This window comes from Zingiber officinale, chromosome 6A (assembly GCF_018446385.1).
Source record: "Zingiber officinale cultivar Zhangliang chromosome 6A, Zo_v1.1, whole genome shotgun sequence".
Taxonomy (NCBI): domain Eukaryota; kingdom Viridiplantae; phylum Streptophyta; class Magnoliopsida; order Zingiberales; family Zingiberaceae; genus Zingiber; species Zingiber officinale.
In genome coordinates, this window is record NC_055997.1 from 115,691,420 (window position 1) to 115,711,410 (window position 19,991).

Genomic DNA, 19,991 nt, shown 5'->3' on the forward strand with positions numbered 1-19,991 from the left:
TTTTAAAATATTAAAATTTATAATATTTTAATAAATAAAATTTAAAAAAATAAAAAAACACACATGGGTGGGCCAACCTGGCTAACCCACCCCAGGCTGGTCCACCCCATATTTACTTAAATGCGTTCAAAGTGAAGAGGCTGGTCCACCCCATATTTACTTGAATGTGTTCAAAGTGAAAGGGGTGTTGTAACACCCCTTCATAATAATGTTAACGCTAAAAGGAGTATTATAATAATATATCTATCGTGGGTGCTTTAATAAATAAAATAGATTAATCTGCAATGTTATAATATTTAAATAAATGCATCGCCAGCATTTTAACAAAATTTATTAAACATTATTTTAAAAAACAAAATGGATTGAATAATTCAATTTATAAATTGTTTTTCAGAAGAAAAATAATTTTCATTGAATCAAATTTTTTACGGATAAACTTATATAAAAATCTAAGTTACTGTTTAGAAAAATCAAAGATATCAAAATTTATCATTTAAATAGAATAAATCAAATCGTTATAATATTGATTATAGAATTAATCATTTTTTTTATATAAAGCGTGGATTGATAGTATAGCATTAGTTGATTTTGAATTTCTGCATTTGATTTTTGCCAATTGATACCCAGATATTTTAATAAACAAAATGGATTAATAAGCAATGTTATAATATTTAAACAAATGCATCGCCATCATTTTAACAAAAATTATTAAACATTATTTTAAAAAATAAAATAGATTGAATAATTCAAGTGATAAATTGTTTTTTTTTCAGAAGAAAAATAATTTTAATTGAATTAAATTTTTTAGGGATAAACTTACATCAAAATCAAGTAAGTTACAAAATTATCACAAGATTTGGAATCTGTCAATGTTCCTTAAATCAAACTGATATAATATCATTTTTTATTATAAGTTAATTGATAATAAGCATATTCTAAATTTATAATATATTTTTTTTATCAATTAATAACATATCAATTGACGTTACACTGGGATAAAATATTTTTTTATAATTTATCTATTTAAATTTTTCTTATGAGACCGTTGACATTTAACTGATACGACGAAAAGAACCTATATGACATGAGTCAATTATTACGGTGTAGGTCAAAATTAAGATGGTTAATATCATAACTTAAGCGAGGCTCAATTATATCCGGAGGGGAAGTGGTTCATCGGTCGATCGAAGATTCTCTTGTCCGATTGACCATCTGAGTAAGCGAATATAGTATAACACGGTCGATAGGAAAACAAGATAAACGGGTTGGGAGCTCGAGCCGAGCGGGCCCCGTCCGGCTCGGAGAAGGGCATTGACATTATATACAATAAATCGATAAAATGATAAAAGAGCAAACAACAAATAATTAATAAAGAAAGGAGAAAACTAAATAAAACACTCTATCTATCATTAAATGGGAAGAAGACAAGACAAAGACATCCTCTATCGGTAATCAATAATATTAAACAGAAGAATATGAAAGGTTGCCCGAAAAGGTATTGATCCTGTCCGAATCAGGGGTCAACGAACGCTGGGGACGTGGTGCTCCCTGCTGGATCCTCGAGTGCTCCGGCGAACCTGCAACAAAACCGAGCCGGGGGGTGTCCCGGCGACGACCCTCCGACGCTCAAGTCAGGCGAGGAATGGATGAAGAAAGTGGCTGCAGAATGAAGACTCACGTACCTCCGGTGAAGAAATGGAGACCTTATATAGACCTCTCCAAGAAGCCTGGGCGCGCCAATCGAAGCAATCTCCTGTTTTCGACCATGCCCAGGTATGGGTCTGTCAGAAGGGCATCCATGAGGCCATACCGCTACTGTATCAACCTCTCCATGATGTGACGGCAAGATCTTCTATCGTGAAATTCTGTGTACGGCATAATCATTAGACATGCCTCTGCTGACATCCCATATCTCGAGCCGAACGAATAGGCCGCTCGGCTAACCTTTGTATCCTCGCCCTTATCCTGGCCGAACGGACAACCCGCTCGACCCCTCGGTTCCACCCGTTCGGCCATTCAATTCCAGCCGGGCAGAAACCCAAGCTCGGTTATTTAGTCCTCCCACCTCTGCTCGGCGCGGCCATTAATCGCTTAGTCAGCCCTCCATCTGTCCTCAAGCTGAGACCCTTCAGGAAGTGGATCCCCCATTCTTACCGCCGGATCACTTGCCTCCCCTTTAAGTCTAGTCGAAGGAGGCAGTGAGTCCGACTGACTGGACTATGTGTCCGAGCGGACGGTCGTCGCCTTTCCGCCGCTTATAATATCCCTGGTGCCGTTCGGCCCTTCTGCCAAATTCAGCCGCTCGGCTCGCTCGGCTCGCTCGGCTCGCTCGGCTCTTCGTTTTGGTTGTCTTGTCGCTCAACGTGGATGTTTGCTTGTCAAAATCTTCTCGAAAACCACGCAAATCCTCTTCATTAAACCGAAGCATGCGCGGTATGGGCGCCTTAATTGCGCCTGGTGACAGAGCGCCACGTGGCTCTTCTTGTGTGGCGGTGATGATTCGTACGATGGGACGCCGATTACTTTGAAATGGACGGTTAGATGATGACCTCGTCTCTCGTGACCTGCATCCGACGGCGGAGGCCGACCAGCCTCTGCCGTATAAAGCCTCCGTCTACTTCCTTCGCCGCATGCTTGCTTGTGCGTTGTCCTTCCGCCTCTTCTTCTGCTGCGACCTCCGACGATCCAGTTCCTGTTTTTCGGCGGCTACCAACCCACCGGTGATCTTTTCCGCCCGTTTCCTTCTCAGTGAGTCTTCTTCCTTCGTTTACAAGGTCCTCCCAAGTCGTTTTGCCTCTTTCGTTCCCGTTCCTCTGGTTTCTTGCCCTCTTATTGCTTCTCCGAGATGGCAAGCTCCTCTGAGCCCGCTGTTGCTGTTCATGGCCCTTGGTATATGACCATGGAGAGTCGGTTTGATGAAGAGGGCGCTCGGCGTCTTGTTCGGACGTATGGGATCCCTGATGACCACGAAATAATTATAGCCGGCCCGTCCGATCGGCCCCATAACCCGCCGATCGACACCATTTGCTTTTTTTAGACCAATTCCAGGGCGGCCTTAGATTTCCTACCCATCCATTCATTTTGGAGGTTTGTAATTATTTCCGCATCCCGCTCGGCCAACTCGTGCCAAACTCCTTTAGGTTGCTGGGCGGGGTGGTTGTCCTCTTTAAGCTGCATAGTATCCCACTTGACCCCAAAATATTTCACTTCTTCTTCTACCCCAAACAATCCGAGTTGGGCACTTTCATTTTCCAGAGTAGAATAGGCTTTAAATTTTTCGATAATATGTCGACCTCCAACAAGCACTGGAAGGAATTTTTCTTCTACATCCGACTTCCCGAGCGGCCAGCATTTCGAACCAAATGGCAGACCGCCGTGCCGACCCAGCCGGAGCTCGGCAAATTCAGAAGCAACCTGGCATACCTTCATGCGGCGAACTGGTTGTCCGGTCAGCGGTACAAGATCGACCAGTTGCTTCTCAAGGGGGTGTTGTATATTTTCGGATTATCTCCCGTTCGGGCCAATCTCCCCTACCGCATGAGTAAGGACTTTTTACTCTCCTCGCCTTTTTTTGTCTAACTGATTTTAATTTCTTCTATTGCAGCTGAAGTCATGTGGCGCTCCAAAGCTACCGCTCATCTGAAGTTGAAGGCCGTGGAAATTGAAGCGGCCACCAAAAAAGCTCGCGGCGGGTCTTATCCCGGCCAGGCACAGAGAGGGGACGCATCCGAAACAAAAGTTACCTCGGCCGCAACGGAGGTTGAGGCGGATCCGCTTCCTCTGCTCCAGTGGAGTCCCTGTGTCGGGGATCCCCACGGAAGTTCAGTAGCCACGAGACTCCGCCTTCCGCGACCCAAGAGGGCGGACCCGCGCCGATCGGGGTAGCCGCGGATCGCCGTCGCATATTGGGACTCCAGCGGCCTCGCCTCCCTCGGGTTCTCCTCCACGAACTCGCCGTCGCGTTGGGTGAAACCTCTACCATAGGGGAGTCCTCGCCAGGCGATTGCGGCCGAGGAAGCGCCGACCGCCACCCGACCATCAAGACTACCCTTCGATTTCCATCGGAGGAATATTTACTGTCCACCGATCGGCCCGCCCCGCTCATGAAATAACCCTGACGGGTCCGCTCGCCAAGCTCTTCGAGGATGCCCAGATTCAAGTGGCCCTCATGACGCCCAAGCAGCTCGGCGATAACAACATGCAGCAGGCCACTCGGGTGAATTCATTTTTCTTTCTGTGCCATGCTACTGTTCGGTTCCCCATCGGCTAGCCGAGCTGGAGGATCTCCTAGAGAAACTCCAAGTGTCGGGGGGTCCATCGGCCGAGCGGGAGAAACAAGCCCGCGAGGCCGAACAGAAGAAGGCCGCCGACCTGTCTACAGAGGTGGCTCGGCTAGAGGGCCAAATCAAGAAGCGCGAAGCGGATGCCAAACGCGCTACTGCCCGGAAGAAGCGAGCGATAGCTGATCTGGACAAGATGAAAGTAGATGTCCGTGCGCTAGATCAGCGATCCAAGGATCTGGAGGCCCAGCTGAACGCCGAGCGGGAGGTCCGTTCGGCTGAACGCACAAAAGCTGAGATGGACTTGAAGGAAGTCCGAGATTCCTTAACTGCCTCCCGGGCGGTGCTTAAAAAATATAAGGAGGGAGAGCCGAGTCGCTTAGCAGCAGCGCGCCAAGAATATCTCCACTCGGAACGGTTCGGCGCAAAATTCGGCGACAACGTCTCCTCCACTTTCGCCGAGGCGGTCAAGGTCACCATGGCGTATTTGAAGAAGGGTGGCCACCTTCCTACGGGAATGCATATTCCCTCCTCCGACCTGGCGGCCATGATTGATGATATCCCGGACGCCTTTTTTAATTTTGAAGACCCGGAGTGAGGCGAGTTCTTTCGAGTGCCTTCTGTATTTCCTCCGCTCAGCGGATGCAAAAAAAATTTTTGTACGTGTCGTTCGGCCTCCTTATGTTCCTTTGCTTGTATTTTTTGTTTGTCCTTCCTTGTCTCCTTTTAGTGTGTTGCTGCTTATTCGTAGAATCAGTTGGACTCCCCTTGTTTCCTACTAATCGACCGATCGGGTTAATCAATTGACTTGTTTCCTCAAAATCGTTTAGTGCTTGGCTATACTGTTTGCCTTCAGTGAATGCGAAGTGTTGGCAAACCGACGGCCGATCGGCCTTAATCAATCTCCCGATCTTTTACGACGGTGCTCGTCGGTCTCCCGCTCGGAGGGTTTATAGACGCCGCTCGTCTCTCGATCTTTAACGACGGAGCTCGTCGGCGCGGATGTTTATAGCCGATCGGCGCGGCTCTCGATCTTTAACGACGGTGCTCGTCGGTCTCCCGCTCGGAGGGTTTATAGACGCCGGCTCGTCTCTCGATCTTTAACGGCGGAGCTCGTCGGCGCGGATGTTTATAGCCGATCGGCGCGACTCTCGATCTTTAACGACGGTGCTCGTCGTTTCCGCGGTTTTTTATCTCTCGATCTTCGTTCATCCGCCCGGGGTTTATAGCCGCCGGGCCGGCTCGATCTTTAACGACGGTGCTCGTCGGTCGCGGAGGTTTATAGCCGCGTCTCTCGATCTTTAACGACAGAGCTCGTCGGCGCGGATGTTTATAGCCGATCGGCGCGGCTCTCGATCTTTAACGACAGTGCTCGTCGATCTCCCGCTCGGAGGGTTTATAGACGCCGGCTCGTCTCTCGATCTTTAACGACGGAGCTCGTCGGCGCGGATGTTTATAGCCGATCGGCGGCTCTCGATCTTTAGCTCGTCGGTCTCCCCGGAGGGTTTATAGACGCCGGCTCGTCTCTCGATCTTTAACGACGGAGCTCGTCGGCGCGGATATTTATAGCCGGTCGGCGCGGCTCTATGGTTTAACGTCTGGGCTAGACGGTCTTCCGCTCGGAGGGTTTATAGACGCCGGCTCGTCTCTCGATCTTTAACGACGGAGCTCGTCGGCGCGGATATTTATAGCCGATCGGCGCGGCTCTCGATCTTTAACGACGGTGCTCGTCGGTCTCCCGCTCGGAGGGTTTATAGACGCCGGCTCGTCTCTCGATCTTTAATGACGGAGCTCGTCGGCGCGGATATTTATAGCCGGTCGACGCGGCTCTACGGTTTAACGTCTGGGCTAGACGGTCTCCCGCTCGGAGGGTTTATAGACGTCGGCTCGTCTCTCGATCTTTAACGACGGAGCTCGTCGGCGCGGATGTTTATAGCCGATCGGCGCGGCTCTCGATCTTTAATGACGGTGCTCGTCGGCGCGGATATTTATAGCCGGTCGGCGCGGCTCTACGGTTTAACGTCTGGGCTAGACGGCCGTTAAGGCTAATTTTAACTCTCCCGTTCGGCGCAGCTTTAAAATATACAATTAGCACCATATTACACCACTTTGCTTCCCGCACATGGCCTTCGGTTTTTGTGTCGATGCTTGGGTATCGTACGCCCGGCCGAACGACACAGGGTCTTCCGCATTGAGCATTTTGGCTCGGATAATTTACCTCCGTCCGAACGGTACGGGGCCTTCGATTTTTCTTGACGATGCCTTATATTTATTCTCTTTCATCCCGCCCGGTAAGGCTGGAGGTGATTTGCGCTCCACGGCCTATCTAGCTGCCGACCGTCCTCGTCCTCCAAATAATACGCGCCTGAGCGGAGCTTTTCGATGATTTTGAAGGGACCTGCCCACGGAGCTTCAAGCTTGCCAACGTCGCCGACCGGCTTGATTTTCTTCCAGACGAGGTCGCCGACCTGGAAGGATCGGGGAATGACACGCCGATTGTAGTTTTGCTTCATCCGTTGACGATACGCCATCAGCCGAACGGCTGCCTTGGCTCGCTCGGCGTTGCTTCCATCGTAACATTGGACCCGGACGGACTCGACGCCGACTTCAACCGGGATGACTGCTTCGCCGCCGTACACCAGATGAAAAGGTGTGACGCCCGTCGCCTCCTTAGGAGTCATCCGGATGGCCCATAAAACGCCCGGCACTTCATCCGGCCAACTTCCTCCCACGTGGTCGAGCCGAGCGCACAGCATACGGAGAATTTCCCGGTTGGCTACTTCGGCTTGACCGTTGCTTTGGGGTTAAGCCACGGACGTGAAGTGTTGCTCAATGCCATAGCTTTTGCACTAATCTTCTAGCACCTTCCCTGTGAATTGCCGCCCATTGTCGGAAACCAATCGGCGAGGGATACCGAACCTACAGATGATGTGTTGCCATATGAATTTTTTGACCATCTGTTCGGTGATCCTGGCTAGTGGCTCGGCTTCCACCCACTTGGAGAAATAATCGACCGCCACCAGCAAAAATTTCCTCTGCCCGATCGCCATCGGAAATGGACCCACGATATCCATTCCCCATTGATCGAACGGACATGAGACGGTTGATGCCTTCATCTCCTCCGCCGGTCGGTGGGAGAAGTTGTGATACTTCTGGCACGAAAGGCATGTAGATACTGTCCGAGCGGCGTCTATCTGTAAGGTCGGCCAAAAGTATCCCCAGCGGGATCTTCTTAGCTAATGATCGTCCGCCCGGATGCCCTCCACACGATCCTTGATGTACTTCTTGGAGAATGTATGCCGCATCTTCCGAACGAGAGAAAGCCTTCTTGTAGAGCTGATCACCGATGAGTGTGAACCGACCGGCCCTCCTCCTGAGCAACTGGGCTTCATCCCGATTGGCCGGTGTGGCTCCAGAGTGGAGGAACTCTATGATGGGTGTCCTCCAGTCGCTTGGAAACGTGAGGCTTTCCATCCGGTCGACGTGCGCTACCAGCAGTTCTTTTTCAATTGGTTGCTGAATGGTGACCGGCACTATAGAACTTGCTAGTTTGGCCAAGTCATCGGCTACCTGGTTCTCCGTTCGGGGAATCTTTTGAATAAGGACCTCTCGGAAAGTAGCTTTGAGTTTTTCAAAGGCTTCAGAAGCCGAACGCTATTGATTTCAAAGGTGCCAAAAGTTCTGTGGCCAGTGTGAATCGAATAGAGGGTCACCCGGCTCCTACATGCGTCTTGCTGCGGTCCGGCTATGAGAGCCTCATACTCTTCATTGTTGGTGGCTTTGTAGTCCGCAGGACGGATAGGTGCATCTTTTCTTCTTGAGGTGAGAGCAGCAAATCCCACTCCCTAGCCAGGTGGAAGACTCATCCACATATATTCTCCACAGAGCTTCTGCACTTCGGTCACAAAATCAGCCAAGGATTGCGCTTGATCGCCGATCGGGCTGGTATTGGATGTCAAATTCACTTAGTTCTCGTCCACTTGATGAGCCGTCCGGACGCTTCGATTCAACACTCTTCCTAGTGGACTGTTTGTCCGGACGATGATGGTGTGAGCCAAGAAATATGGTCGGCTCGAGCGGCTAGAACCAAAGCAAAGGCCAACTTCTCGAGCCCGGTGAGATTCAGCATCTTTTAAAATGTGGCTTAGAAATACACTGGTTGCTCTTCGCCGCTCGCCCTCACAAGTGTTGCCTCATGTTCGGTTGACGAGATACATATAAAGTGACTCACCCCGATCGGCTTGGCAAGTACAGCAGAGAATTTAGATATGTCTTCAATTCTTGAATGCTCGGTCACATTCTTCATCCCACTGGAACTTAGTAGCCTTGGGATCTTGAAGAATGGTAGGCTCGGTCGGCGGTTTTGGAGATGAATCTGGACAGCGCAGTTATCCGACCTGTCAAGACTGCCACTACTTCCTCTTGCGAGCTTTCACCTTCTGATTGTCGATTCCCCGCTCGGTCACTATGTATCCCAAGAAACGCCCTCCTTTCGCTCCGAACAGGCACTTTTGGGGATTTAGTTTGACTCCATATTTGCGAAGCGTTCGGAAGGTTTCTTCCATGCCCTTGAAGAGATCGGCCGCTCGGGCGGACTTGATAAGAATGTTGTCCACATAAACTTCCAGATTCCGCCCGATCTGCTCTCTGAATACTTTATTCATCAAGCGTTGATAAGTGGCCCCGACATTCTTCAATCCGAACGGCATCACATTGTAGCAATATGTGTCGTCGGCCGTTACGAAGCTTACTTTTTCTTGATCTTCCCGGGCGAGCGACACTTGATGATAGCCTTGGTAAGCGTCAAGCATACAAATTAATTCGCAGCCGGCTGTAGAATCCACCAGCTGATCTATCCGGGGCAGGGGATAAAAATCTTTGGGGCATGCTTTGTTTAAGTCCCGAAAATCAATACAGACTCTCCACTTGCCGCCCGGCTAATACTACATTTACCCTCTTACGCCATCTATATGCGAATCTTAGTTTTCTATTGCGGGAGATGAGCATGGTGCTCGATGAAATCCCTTTTCCCTTCTATCGGACTCTAGATTGCGGACGTCCAACTAAGATGCAATATGCTACATTTCATCGTCGACCAGACGAAGACATCATGATTTCGTTGGAGGCATTGGATCAGCTCCTCCTTCTGCTCCTCCTCCAGATCAGAGGCAATAAAAGTCGTGTTCTCCGATCGGGTCGGATGGATCTGAACTTCCTCCTTTTCATCGTAAATTAAAGCAGGAGGTTTCTCGGTTATGGCGTGCACCTCGATCCGGGGCGCCTTCCGAGCGGAACAGGCTTCTGCTCGGATCTCCACGCGCTTCTCCTACTCTATCCTCCACGGGGAATTTGATCTTCTGGTGGAAGGTGGAGACAACCGCCCGGAACTCGCTGAGCGCCGGTCGTCCCAAAATGACGTTATATGATGAGGGAGAGTCCACCACCACGAAGTTTGCTGTTCGCGTCCTCCTGAGCGGCTCTTCTCCCAGTGAGATAGCCAGCCGTATTTGTCCGACCGGCTGCACTTCGTTACCCGTGAACCCGTAGAGCGGCGTTATCGGCTCGATCAATTTGCAGCTGATCGAACGCCTTCTTGAATATAATGTTGACCGAGCTCCCTGTGTCAACAAATATGCGATGAATAGTGTAATTTGCTATTACCGCTTTGATGAGCAGAGCGTCGTCGTGGGGCACTTCTACTCCTTCTAAGTCTCCGGGCCCGAAAGTGATTTCCGGTCCACTTGCCCGCTCTTGGCTACACCCGACTGCGTGGATCTGTAGCTGCCGGACGCCCGCCTTTCTGGCTCGGTTGGAGTCTCCTCCGGTCGGCCCACCAGCAATAACGTTGATCTCACCTCGGGCAATATTGTTTCTATTCTCCTCTTCCCGAGCGGACGGTCGGGACCGTTCTCTGGACGCCCGTCGATTCTCCTGTCTTGGAGATCGGTGCCGATCGGGCGTCTGTTGATGTCGCCTCTCGGTGCGGGTCCGATCGACTTCATGGGTCCTTTGTCTCCTGTCGATGGGAGGAGACCGCCGTTCGGCACTCCTGGGGACGGGATTAGCCACGAAGGGAAGACTTCGACAATCCCTCGTGTTGTGCGTATCCGTCCGGTGGAAGGAGCAGAACATAGGGGTCCATCTCTTCTTTGGCTTGGGCAGAGCGGCAGCTACCTCTTGTACGTGTGATCTGGCATGGGGGGATCGGATTGCTTCAGCCCTCGGTCCTCTTGGTGGTTGATGAGCGACCAAGGGTCTCCGCTCGGCAGGAGGAGCTCGTTCGGTTGGTGTTTCTTTCTTCCTGGCTGCCTGCCCTTCCTCCACGTTGATATATTCATTGGCCCGGTGCAACATATGATCATAATCTTGGGGCGGCTTTCGGATGAGCGACCGGAAGAAGTCCCCGTCCACAAGGCCTTGCGTGAAGGCATTCATCATCGTCTCCGATGTGGCCGTTGGAATATCCATCGCCACTTGGTTGAATCGCTGTATGTAAGCTCGAAGCGATTCTCTCGGCTCTTGCTTGATGGCGAACAAGCTAACACTTGTCTTTTGATAACGCCGACTGCTGGCGAAGTGGTGGAGGAAGGCTGTTCGGAAGTCCTTGAAGCTAGTGATGGATCCGTCCGGCAGCCTCCGAAACCACCGTTGAGCCGATCCCGAGAGAGTTGTAAGAAAGACTCGGCACTTTACTCCATCTGTATATTGATGGAGCGTAGCTGTGTTATCGAACTTACCCAGATGATCATCCGGGTCTGTTGTTCCATTGTACTCGCCGATCGCCGGGGGCGCGTAATGTTTAGGCAGAGGGTCTCGTAGAATAGCCTCCGAAAATTGGCGATTGATCCGCTCGGGAGATGAGTCCGCTCGGGGGGTTTTCCCCTTTCTGGCGTCTCGCCTAGGCATTTCGTTGGAAGAAGATCCTCTATCTCTCCGAGCTGGCCCGACTTCGGGGGTGCGGAATAAGGCCCGATGGAATGCAACGGTGGCTTGAGGTGCGTCCGCTCGGCCACCCGATGCAGATGTTCCTTGTTGCTCAGGCCGCTCGGCTGATGCTTTTTGTTTTAACTCCACAAGTTTAGCGGCCCTCATCTCGACCAGAGCGTCGAGTTCTTCCGTCGAAAGCGTCACCGTGTGTTGTCGTCCAGCCTCGTCCATTGTTCCCTTTCGGATACAGGTGCGTTCCCACAGACGGCGCCAAATTGATCCTGTCCGAACCAGGGGTCAACGAATGCTGGGGACGTGGCGCTCCCTGCTGGATCCTCGAGTGCTCCGGCGAACCTGCAACAAAACCGAGCCGGGGGGGGGGGGTGTCCCGGCGACGGTCCTCCGACGCTCAAGTCAGGCGAGGAATGGATGAAGAAAGTGGCTGCAGAATGAAGACTCGCGTACCTCCGGTGAAGAAATGGAGACCTTATATAGACCTCTCCAAGAAGCCTGGGCGCACCAATCGAAGCAATCTCCTGTTTTCGACCATGCCCAGGTATGGGTCTGTCAGAAGGGCATCCATGAGGCCATACCGCTACTGTATCAACCTCTCCATGATGTGACGGCAAGATCTTCTATCGTGAAATTCTGTGTACGGCATAATCATTAGACATGCCTCTGCTGACATCCCATATCTCGAGCCGAACAAATAGGCCGCTCGGCTAACCTTTGTATCCTCGCCCTTATCCTGGTTGAACGGACAACCCGCTCGGCCCCTCGGTTCCAGCCGGGCAGACTCCCCGCTCGGCCATTCAATCCTCCTGCCTTGGCGTCGGAAACCCAAGCCTGGCTGGGTTATCTTTGGTTCCGCTCGGACCTACTCAGCTGCTCGGCGCGGCCATTAACCGCTTAGTCAGCCCTCCATCTGTCCTCAAGCTGAGACCCTTCAGGAAGTGGATCCCCCATTCTTACCGCCGGATCAGGTATAAAAAGGAGATGTCGGGTATGATGAAATGCATGAAAAAACTTTATCCTGAGTACTTATTATTTTCCTCTCCTGTTTTTGTTCCTGACTTGAGCGTCGGAGGACCAACACCAAGGGTCTCTTCCCTGGTTTTGATTTTATTTTATAGAGAATAAGGTCTTCATTCAGTCAGCGGAACTGCCACCTCCCCGGCTATCTAGCTTCTCACCCTCGGACAGGATCATTTTGGCGTCGTCTGTGGGAACGTAGCATTCATCCGAGCAAGAAGATGGAAGACGCTGGATGACTCACCACAATGACGCTGGCACGAGAGGATCTCAATGCATTAATACAGGCTCAAGTGGCAAAGATATTGGAGCAACAACAACAACAGGCGATGGCTGAACGGAGAGTACAGGAGCCTACAGCTTCCGCGAAAGGTCACTGGGCTGAATGAGAAGACCGAACGAAACATCTTTCTAATCGAGACCCGAATGGAAAGAGGTCGATCGACACCTATGGGGAAGAACCTCATGCACTAGTCCCCCTTGCGTTGAGCGCTGTTCTGGACCCCGGCAGAAGAGAGGGGCCAGGCTGATAGAGATCAGGCATCATCCTCTGATGAGACACCCCGTTCGACACACAAGAAAAAGGAAGCCCTGGGAGGACGACTCGCCTGAACAGGTCAATCAATAATTTTCAGAAGAGATTCTAAATGACCTCTGTTGAAGCACTATACCCTATTGACGATTGAGGAGTATCATGGGACAACCAACCTCGATGACCACTTGGCCAAATTTGACAACGCGGTCACGCTGCACCAATACATGGACGGGGTAAAATGCCGAGTTTTCCTTACCACGTTATCTGGATCAACGCAACACTGGTTCAAGCGTTTGTTGAACGGCTCGATACATAGCTTCAAAGACTTCCAAGCGGCTTTCCTACATCATTTTGCTACTAGTCGCCGCCATCAGAAGACGAGCGTGAACCTGTTATCACTGAAGCAAGGGTCACGAGAGGCCTTAAGGGTATATATATATCCAACGCTTCAATCAGGTAGCGATGGAAATCCTGGCAATCACCTTGGACGTATTAGTAATCGCTTTCACGCAGGAACTCACTGAAGGAGAATTCTTCCAGTCACTCATCCGGAAGCCGCCAAAAGACTTTGGTCATCTACAAAAAGGGCCAATGAATACATTGATGTAGAGGAAGCCCACGCGGCCAGGAAAAAGGAGGTACACGCTGAACCAGTGGTAACGTATGAGCGGCGTCAACCAAGCAACCATCAGCCTCCTAAAGGACCCCGATCGGGAGGAACTCAATCGTAACACAAGCCTAGGATGCATGTCGTACAGTATATTGGGTTCGGATGCCCAAAAACCTCTCGGGGTAAAATATGGACGCCGATGTTTTACTCTTTCCATCAGTCGACGACTCACAATATACGGGATTGATACTTGGCTAGCAGGTCGGCCCCAAGAAGGTAGTATTGTCAATTACCGTCGCCCAATAGGAGATATAGGCACCGATCAACTAGGCAAAGGGAAGACGAAAAGACAGCAGTCGAACCACGCCGCCATCAATCTCGACGACGGAGCAGTCCAAGTCATGTTCGGGAACAAGCTGAACGGAGATGACACTCGGCTCGAGAGGAAGAAAATAGGAGCAACGCCGCTCAGGGTGAAATAGGAATGATCGCCGGGGGGTTGACCGACGGTGATTCCAATCAAGCAAGAAAATTGCACGCGCAACTGCTTAAAACTCACGCGATCGGCTGCAGCAAGGAGAGGGCTGAGGGACCTGAGATCTGTAGGACCGTTGGACCGGCTAGAAGGGTTGGTAAATAACCTGTCAATTAAAAACAAACAACCCTTCCTCGAACGATTAAGCTAACACTTGTAAAATGAATTAAGCAGATAAATAAAAACATAAAAGAAAAGACGAGGCACCAGATGTTTACTTGGTTACAACTGATGTGGTTGTTAATCCAAGGAAGATTAAGCTTAAAAACTCCTTAAGGCGGAGAAGCCTCTTACAGCGTTTAGGCACAAAAACAGAAGCTTAACTACAACTAAAGCATACAAGTGTTTGGAAATAGAATGATCGTGATTGTTGAAAAGCTTCTGGACCAAGACTATATTTATAGCCTTGGTCGGGGCGCCTGGAAGGTTCCGGGCACGGAGGATAAAATTTATCCCCAGCGGTTGGATCGAGTCAAAGCTCGATCTGTGAAAAGTCACTTAGGCGCGAAGGTTCAGGCGCCGACGCTCAGGCGCCCGGACGGTTCGGCGTCCGAAGCAAAAGTCAACCAGTTGACTTTTGGTCGTATCTCTTCTCGGTTCAGCTCGCCTCTGGTCCGGGTCTTTCTCGGCTCCGCTTACTTGGGTGATCTCGACATCGGAATAGGGCTCACCAACCCATCTTCGGTCTTCTCGGCGTGCTTCCCTCGGCTTCGTCCCTCGGAATTACTGCGTGTCCCTTCTCGTCCACCAGTACTCATCCGCAGACTTAGTCCCTCGGTCGCACCCCGTGCCGTCTCGTTGGTTGCGTCTCTTGCTCCCGAGCAATCTTTCGCTCCGGCTTCTCGTCAACCACCGCACACACTTCCTTCTCGTCCGCCGGTGTACTCTTCCGCAGCACCTCGTCCCTCGGACGCACCGCGTGCCGTCCTTCTCGCTAGCTGCGTCTTCCGCTCGAGTACCTGTGCTCCTAAGCTCCTGCACACTTAGACATCAGGTTAGAAACAGATAGGACCTAACTTAACTTGTTGGTCACACCAAAACCAACCTTGGGGTTCCAACAATCTCCCCCTTTTTGGTGTGATCAACCCAAGTTAAGCTAGGGAAAAAAATAGACATAAAACATAAACTAACTTATATTGCAATTAAGTGCAATAAGATTGAACAAAATTAAATTTCAACAGAAAATTTTAATTTTCAATAATTAAGTCAATAAGATAGAAAAAATTAAATTTCAACAGAAAATTTTAATTTTCAATTTTCTCTACCTCCCCCTAGACTTATAGTTCTTCTTCTCCCCCTTTGATCACAATAAAATGGGATTTAAAATTCTAAGGGTTTAAAGACTTAGAAAATTTTGAAAAGTTATCTGTTAAAATATTTCTAAGTCATCAATAGCTTTTTGAAAAGTTTCTAAGTTAAAAAAAAACTTTCTAAGCCCAAAAGACTTTTATGCAAGAAAATTTAAACATTTAAAAAATTTCTATGCATTTATTTATTTATTTAGTTCTTAATTCTATTTATCAGAAAGTTTTAAATTTCCGTTTTAACTTATCATAATTTCTTAAATCAATCTTTTTTAGATTTAACGCCACAAAGATTATACATGCAGAAATCATGTTAATTTTTATTATTTTTTGAATTTCAATTTTACAGAAATATTCAGATGGCATAGATTTTAACTTGATAAAATTTTTCGACAATATAAAAAATTCTTTCGGCAATGTGCAAAATTCGTTTGAAGGAATATTTTGTAATTTGCAAGAATTTTTTAACAATAATAGTTTGCAGGAATCTATTAATAATAGATTTCTTAATCTGAAAATTTTGTTTGATGAATCAATTTCTAATTCACAAAACTTTTTCAGTAAAGTAATTTGTAATTCAAAATCTTTAGATCCGGAAAAAGTTTTTGAAAAAATACTTTGTGATTCGCAAGAATCTTTCGTCAAAATATTTTGTAATTCGAAAAAAATTTTAGATCCGGAAAAAGTTTTCTATAATATTTCTAAGTTGCATAATTCTTTCGTAAAAATATTTTGTAATTTGCAACAATTATTCGACCGAAGATTTTCTAATCCGAAAAGTTCTTTCGATAATTCAAATTTTGGTTCGCAAAAATTTTCAGGTAATTTGATTAATTGAACCAGTTGTTCAGAGGGTAGAGGCCATACCTTACTTACCTCGTCGGTCGTTGGTTCTCCCCATGTTGAATTAATTTCTTCCGAAGATTCTCCCCCTTCATCGATCTCAGGATGTACTTCGGCTGTTGGGGCTGTCTTGGTAATTTCTTCCATCTCGGATTCTTCTGATGACGGCTCGATGTCTATTGAGGAGACAACTTCAACCGGTTCTTCATAGAGCATTAAGAACTTTTTCCAAAGTTCTTTCGCGCTTTTGTACTCTCCGACTCTGTCGAAATCTTTAGTTGGTATTGCGCTTAGAATGTGAAACTCTGCCATGGACTCTTCACGTTGCTTCTCGTTCCAGAGGCGTATGCCGATTTTCTCTCCGTTCGTGTCTTTCGGTGCTTCATAACCTGTTTTCATTATTAGAGAGATACCAATATCAGAGTTAAGAAATACCTTCATTTGTTGCTTCCGTGAAGAAAGCTCCCCCTCGAATGCTGGTGGGTAGTCGTTAGCTCCGGCGATTGTTGCTTCAGACGGCAGTTAGTCCTTCTGAGGCGTCTCGGCTCTGATACCACTTGTAGGACCGTTGGGCCGGCTAGAAGGGTTGGTAAATAACCTGTCAATTAAAAAAAAACAACCCTTTCTCGAACGATTAAGCTAACACTTGTAAAATGAATTAAGCAGATAAATAAAAGCATAAAAGAAAAGACGAGGCACCAGATGTTTACTTGGTTACAACCGATGTAGTTGTTAATCCAAGGAAAATTAAGCTCAAAAACTCCTTAAGGCGGAGAAGCCTCTTACAGCGTTTAGGCACAGAAAACAGAAGCTTAACTACAACTAAAGCATACAAGTGTTTGGAAATAGAATAATCGTGATTGTTGAAAAGCTTCTGGACCAAAAATGTCCAAGGTAACTCATGATCCATGAAAAAAATATATAGAGAGAAAACAAAAAACTAGCAATCTGGAAGTTTTGCGCCTTGGCATTATCAAAATGAAAGTTTAGTAATATGATAGCTGACGTCGAACAGAGTTGCAAATCCAAAAGATGGCCATTTGTTCCCCTATTATGGAAGTTAATTAACAATTGAACTTGTATCCAACAAATTAAAGAATGAAAAATTACTGGACAAGTTGGAAAATATGTTATTGTTTCATTTTTATGCTCGCATAATCATTGTGGTACTAATGAACCGTATACAAATTACAGGGCACTAATTGGATAATCAACCAACTGCTTGTATTTAAAGCAATGTAGAAGGTTTCATCACTTAACAAGACCTCATAAAAGCAAGTCCTTCATCAAGTTCACCAGCATTACTACAGCAGATCGATAATTAATGAATAGTTTAATGATTTCAATGCAAGTAAATGATCAAAATCAAGACTAAAAGAGATTAAAGCAGGAACCGAGAGTGCGATGCTTTTACCTTGACGAAGGAATCGGAAGCGATGAGGGCGTAGTGATCGGGATCGGAAAGAGAGAGATCCAAACGCTTCGATCGCACAAGCACCTATCTTTGAGCAGTAGCTGACATCCAAGTAAGTCAAATTGCACAATCTTGGTGCAACAAGTTTGACAATGGCATCGTTCATTTCACTTCTTGGAAGCTCCAACCTCTGAAGGGAACCAACACTAGACAGATAGAATAACAGCAATAGTGACGATCAGTCATCGAAACAAAAGTTCACCCAAATCTTTTAGAGGGCTAAGTTCTCACCAAACTCAAATTGACCTACTAACAAGGAATGAATGTGTTATCCTCCAAACAAACAAAGAACAAATTTACCAGAGAGATGTCATCTAGAATGGTAAGTTACAGTGTGGTAATTGGCGAGAGGAATTTATCAACAAACTTAAAAAAAAAAAAAATCAGTACGAGGGAAGCATAAAAAGTGGATTATCCTTTGCACCTCTAGTTGTTACTCCTACAGGAAGGTACCATGATGTATGTAGTTGGCAAAGACAAATCTAAAATAGACCTTCATTAAAAAGATGAAATTTCCAAAACGAAGGCGACCAGAAACTCAATGGCAAAATCACTATTTTCACTGGCGACTGTTACCAACAGTTCGTCTCCCTGTTACTCTGCATGGTGATACAGGGAAGACTCCAGATAAAGCACAACTTCATGAGAACTTTTGTCATTTTGTACCACGAGCTTGGTTTGTTTATCAACAATTTGTATAATTGAGAGTGATAGCGACAGGCATACTAATTAAGTCATCATTTAACGAAGCTATCTCCATGCATTAAGCAGATGCAAGCTATTAAATTCAAGGGTATTAATCAGCTTGAATGAGATGAGATGAGATCTACATACTGGTCTGCAATTAAGGTGAACATGGACTCAGTATGGAGGCCGGAAACACTGAGCCTGCGGAAGGAGCCACAGCTGCGATCTATGAGCATGTGAAGCATTTTATCGAGTTGCTCTGGCTTGCAGTGCTGGCTCCACTCGTCGATGTCGATTTCCTGCCAACAGTAGGGGCCCAACACTACCCGCGACCACGATTTGCAGACCCTAGGAATAACGGTGAGGATCTCTTGGGGAGGGAGGTTGCGGAAGATGAGGCCCAGGGCATCGGGGATCAGCTCCTCCCACGCCCTCGCATCACTCCCTTCAGCCATGTCGCCGCCGCCGCTGAGAGGAATCAACCTACATTCCTGTTCGAGCAACCATATCAACCAACGAAATGAAAAAATCCAGGAGTTTGCAAAATGAGATGAAGGTAGATTCACAGGAAATTAGGAGCCAGAAACAAAAATCCAGGAAAATTATAAACAAATAAGACAAATGAAGAAGTCAACTAACAGATCCACGGAGACATTGAAATGGAGCCTAACAAGTAACACCTCCGTAGTGGAATCTCGGGCGACCAAGGAAGGGAACTGCCCTATTAACGGCGGGGAAAGCAAAGAGTTTAGGTCGAATTGAGCTCCTCAGAGTTAAATGAAGTGCCAAATATCACAGCTTTAGTTACTAAAAAATAAGTATAAGAAACAAAAATCCAACTCTCAGAGACAACCAAATCACTGGAGTTAAAAAAGAGGAGACCCACCTGACTTCGAACTGGATGACACTCCTCGTAGACGGATGTCTTCCCTCTGACCCAGCAGTTACCCATTAATTATCTAGGAACTACCAATACAACTCACCAGGCGCGAGATCAGCCAAAGATGATCTTTTTCACAAGTAGGGTTGAGGACAGAGATAGGAAGGCATCCACGACCAAAGCTCACTCCTTTCGGTGAAGGAAGTGCACGGGGCTGCTGCTCTTGCCTCGCTACAGATTTTTCCTTGGTGCCAGACCGTGCGATAGTGCCCAAATTGTTCACCAGATCTCCTTGGTGCCAGACCGTGCGATAGTGTCCGGTTTTAGTATTGTTCTTGATGAACACTTTCCATGGGCGGGTAGGGTGAGAGGAGGCCTACGTTTTCAGTCACGAAAAGGTAAGGTTTGACTTCATTGAAAGCACAGAGGCGGAGGAGACGTCGAGAGGAGATGGGTGTTCAGCTCGCTGGGACGTGGTCAGCCTCCACGACGTCGTCGCAGGTCGCCGTCTTCGCTGCCGTTGTCTCCACCGTTGGGTCCGGCAAGCGGAAGGGCATCGTGGGCTGCACGTTCCTTGGGGCTGGCGAATCGGCCAGGCTACTGCGGACTCGGTCTATGGAGGTTGGGGGAGGCAGAGGAAGGCAGCCGCTTGGACATGGCTTTTTACGCCGCCGCACCTTCTGCACCAGGACCGAGTGCTTCCCTTCTGGCGGTGTTGATGATGGTCGGGCGGAGGAGGATAATGTGGAGGAGTTTGTTCAGAGGTTGGAGGAATCGATTCTCGAGCTTCAGCAGCAACAAGGAAATGGAGGAGACACATCCCTGTTCTCTGCTTCCTTTTGCCTCAACACGAGCTCACCGCCGTCGTTGAGCAAGCAAGAGCC

At 48.0% G+C, this 19,991-nt stretch overlaps 1 protein-coding gene across 1 annotated transcript; it reads right to left on the reverse strand.

The window, feature by feature from the left end:
- Window positions 1-12,702: 12,702 nt before the first annotated feature.
- On the reverse strand, window positions 12,703-19,179 carry LOC121995200 (F-box protein FBW2-like). Its single transcript, XM_042549005.1, has 5 exons — window positions 19,114-19,179; window positions 18,375-18,718; window positions 17,481-17,686; window positions 12,948-13,038; window positions 12,703-12,847 (listed from the first exon to the last, which is right to left on the reverse strand). The coding sequence occupies exons 1-5, from the start codon at window positions 19,177-19,179 to the stop codon at window positions 12,703-12,705; spliced, it is 852 nt and encodes a 283-aa protein (XP_042404939.1).
- Window positions 19,180-19,991: the final 812 nt, after the last annotated feature.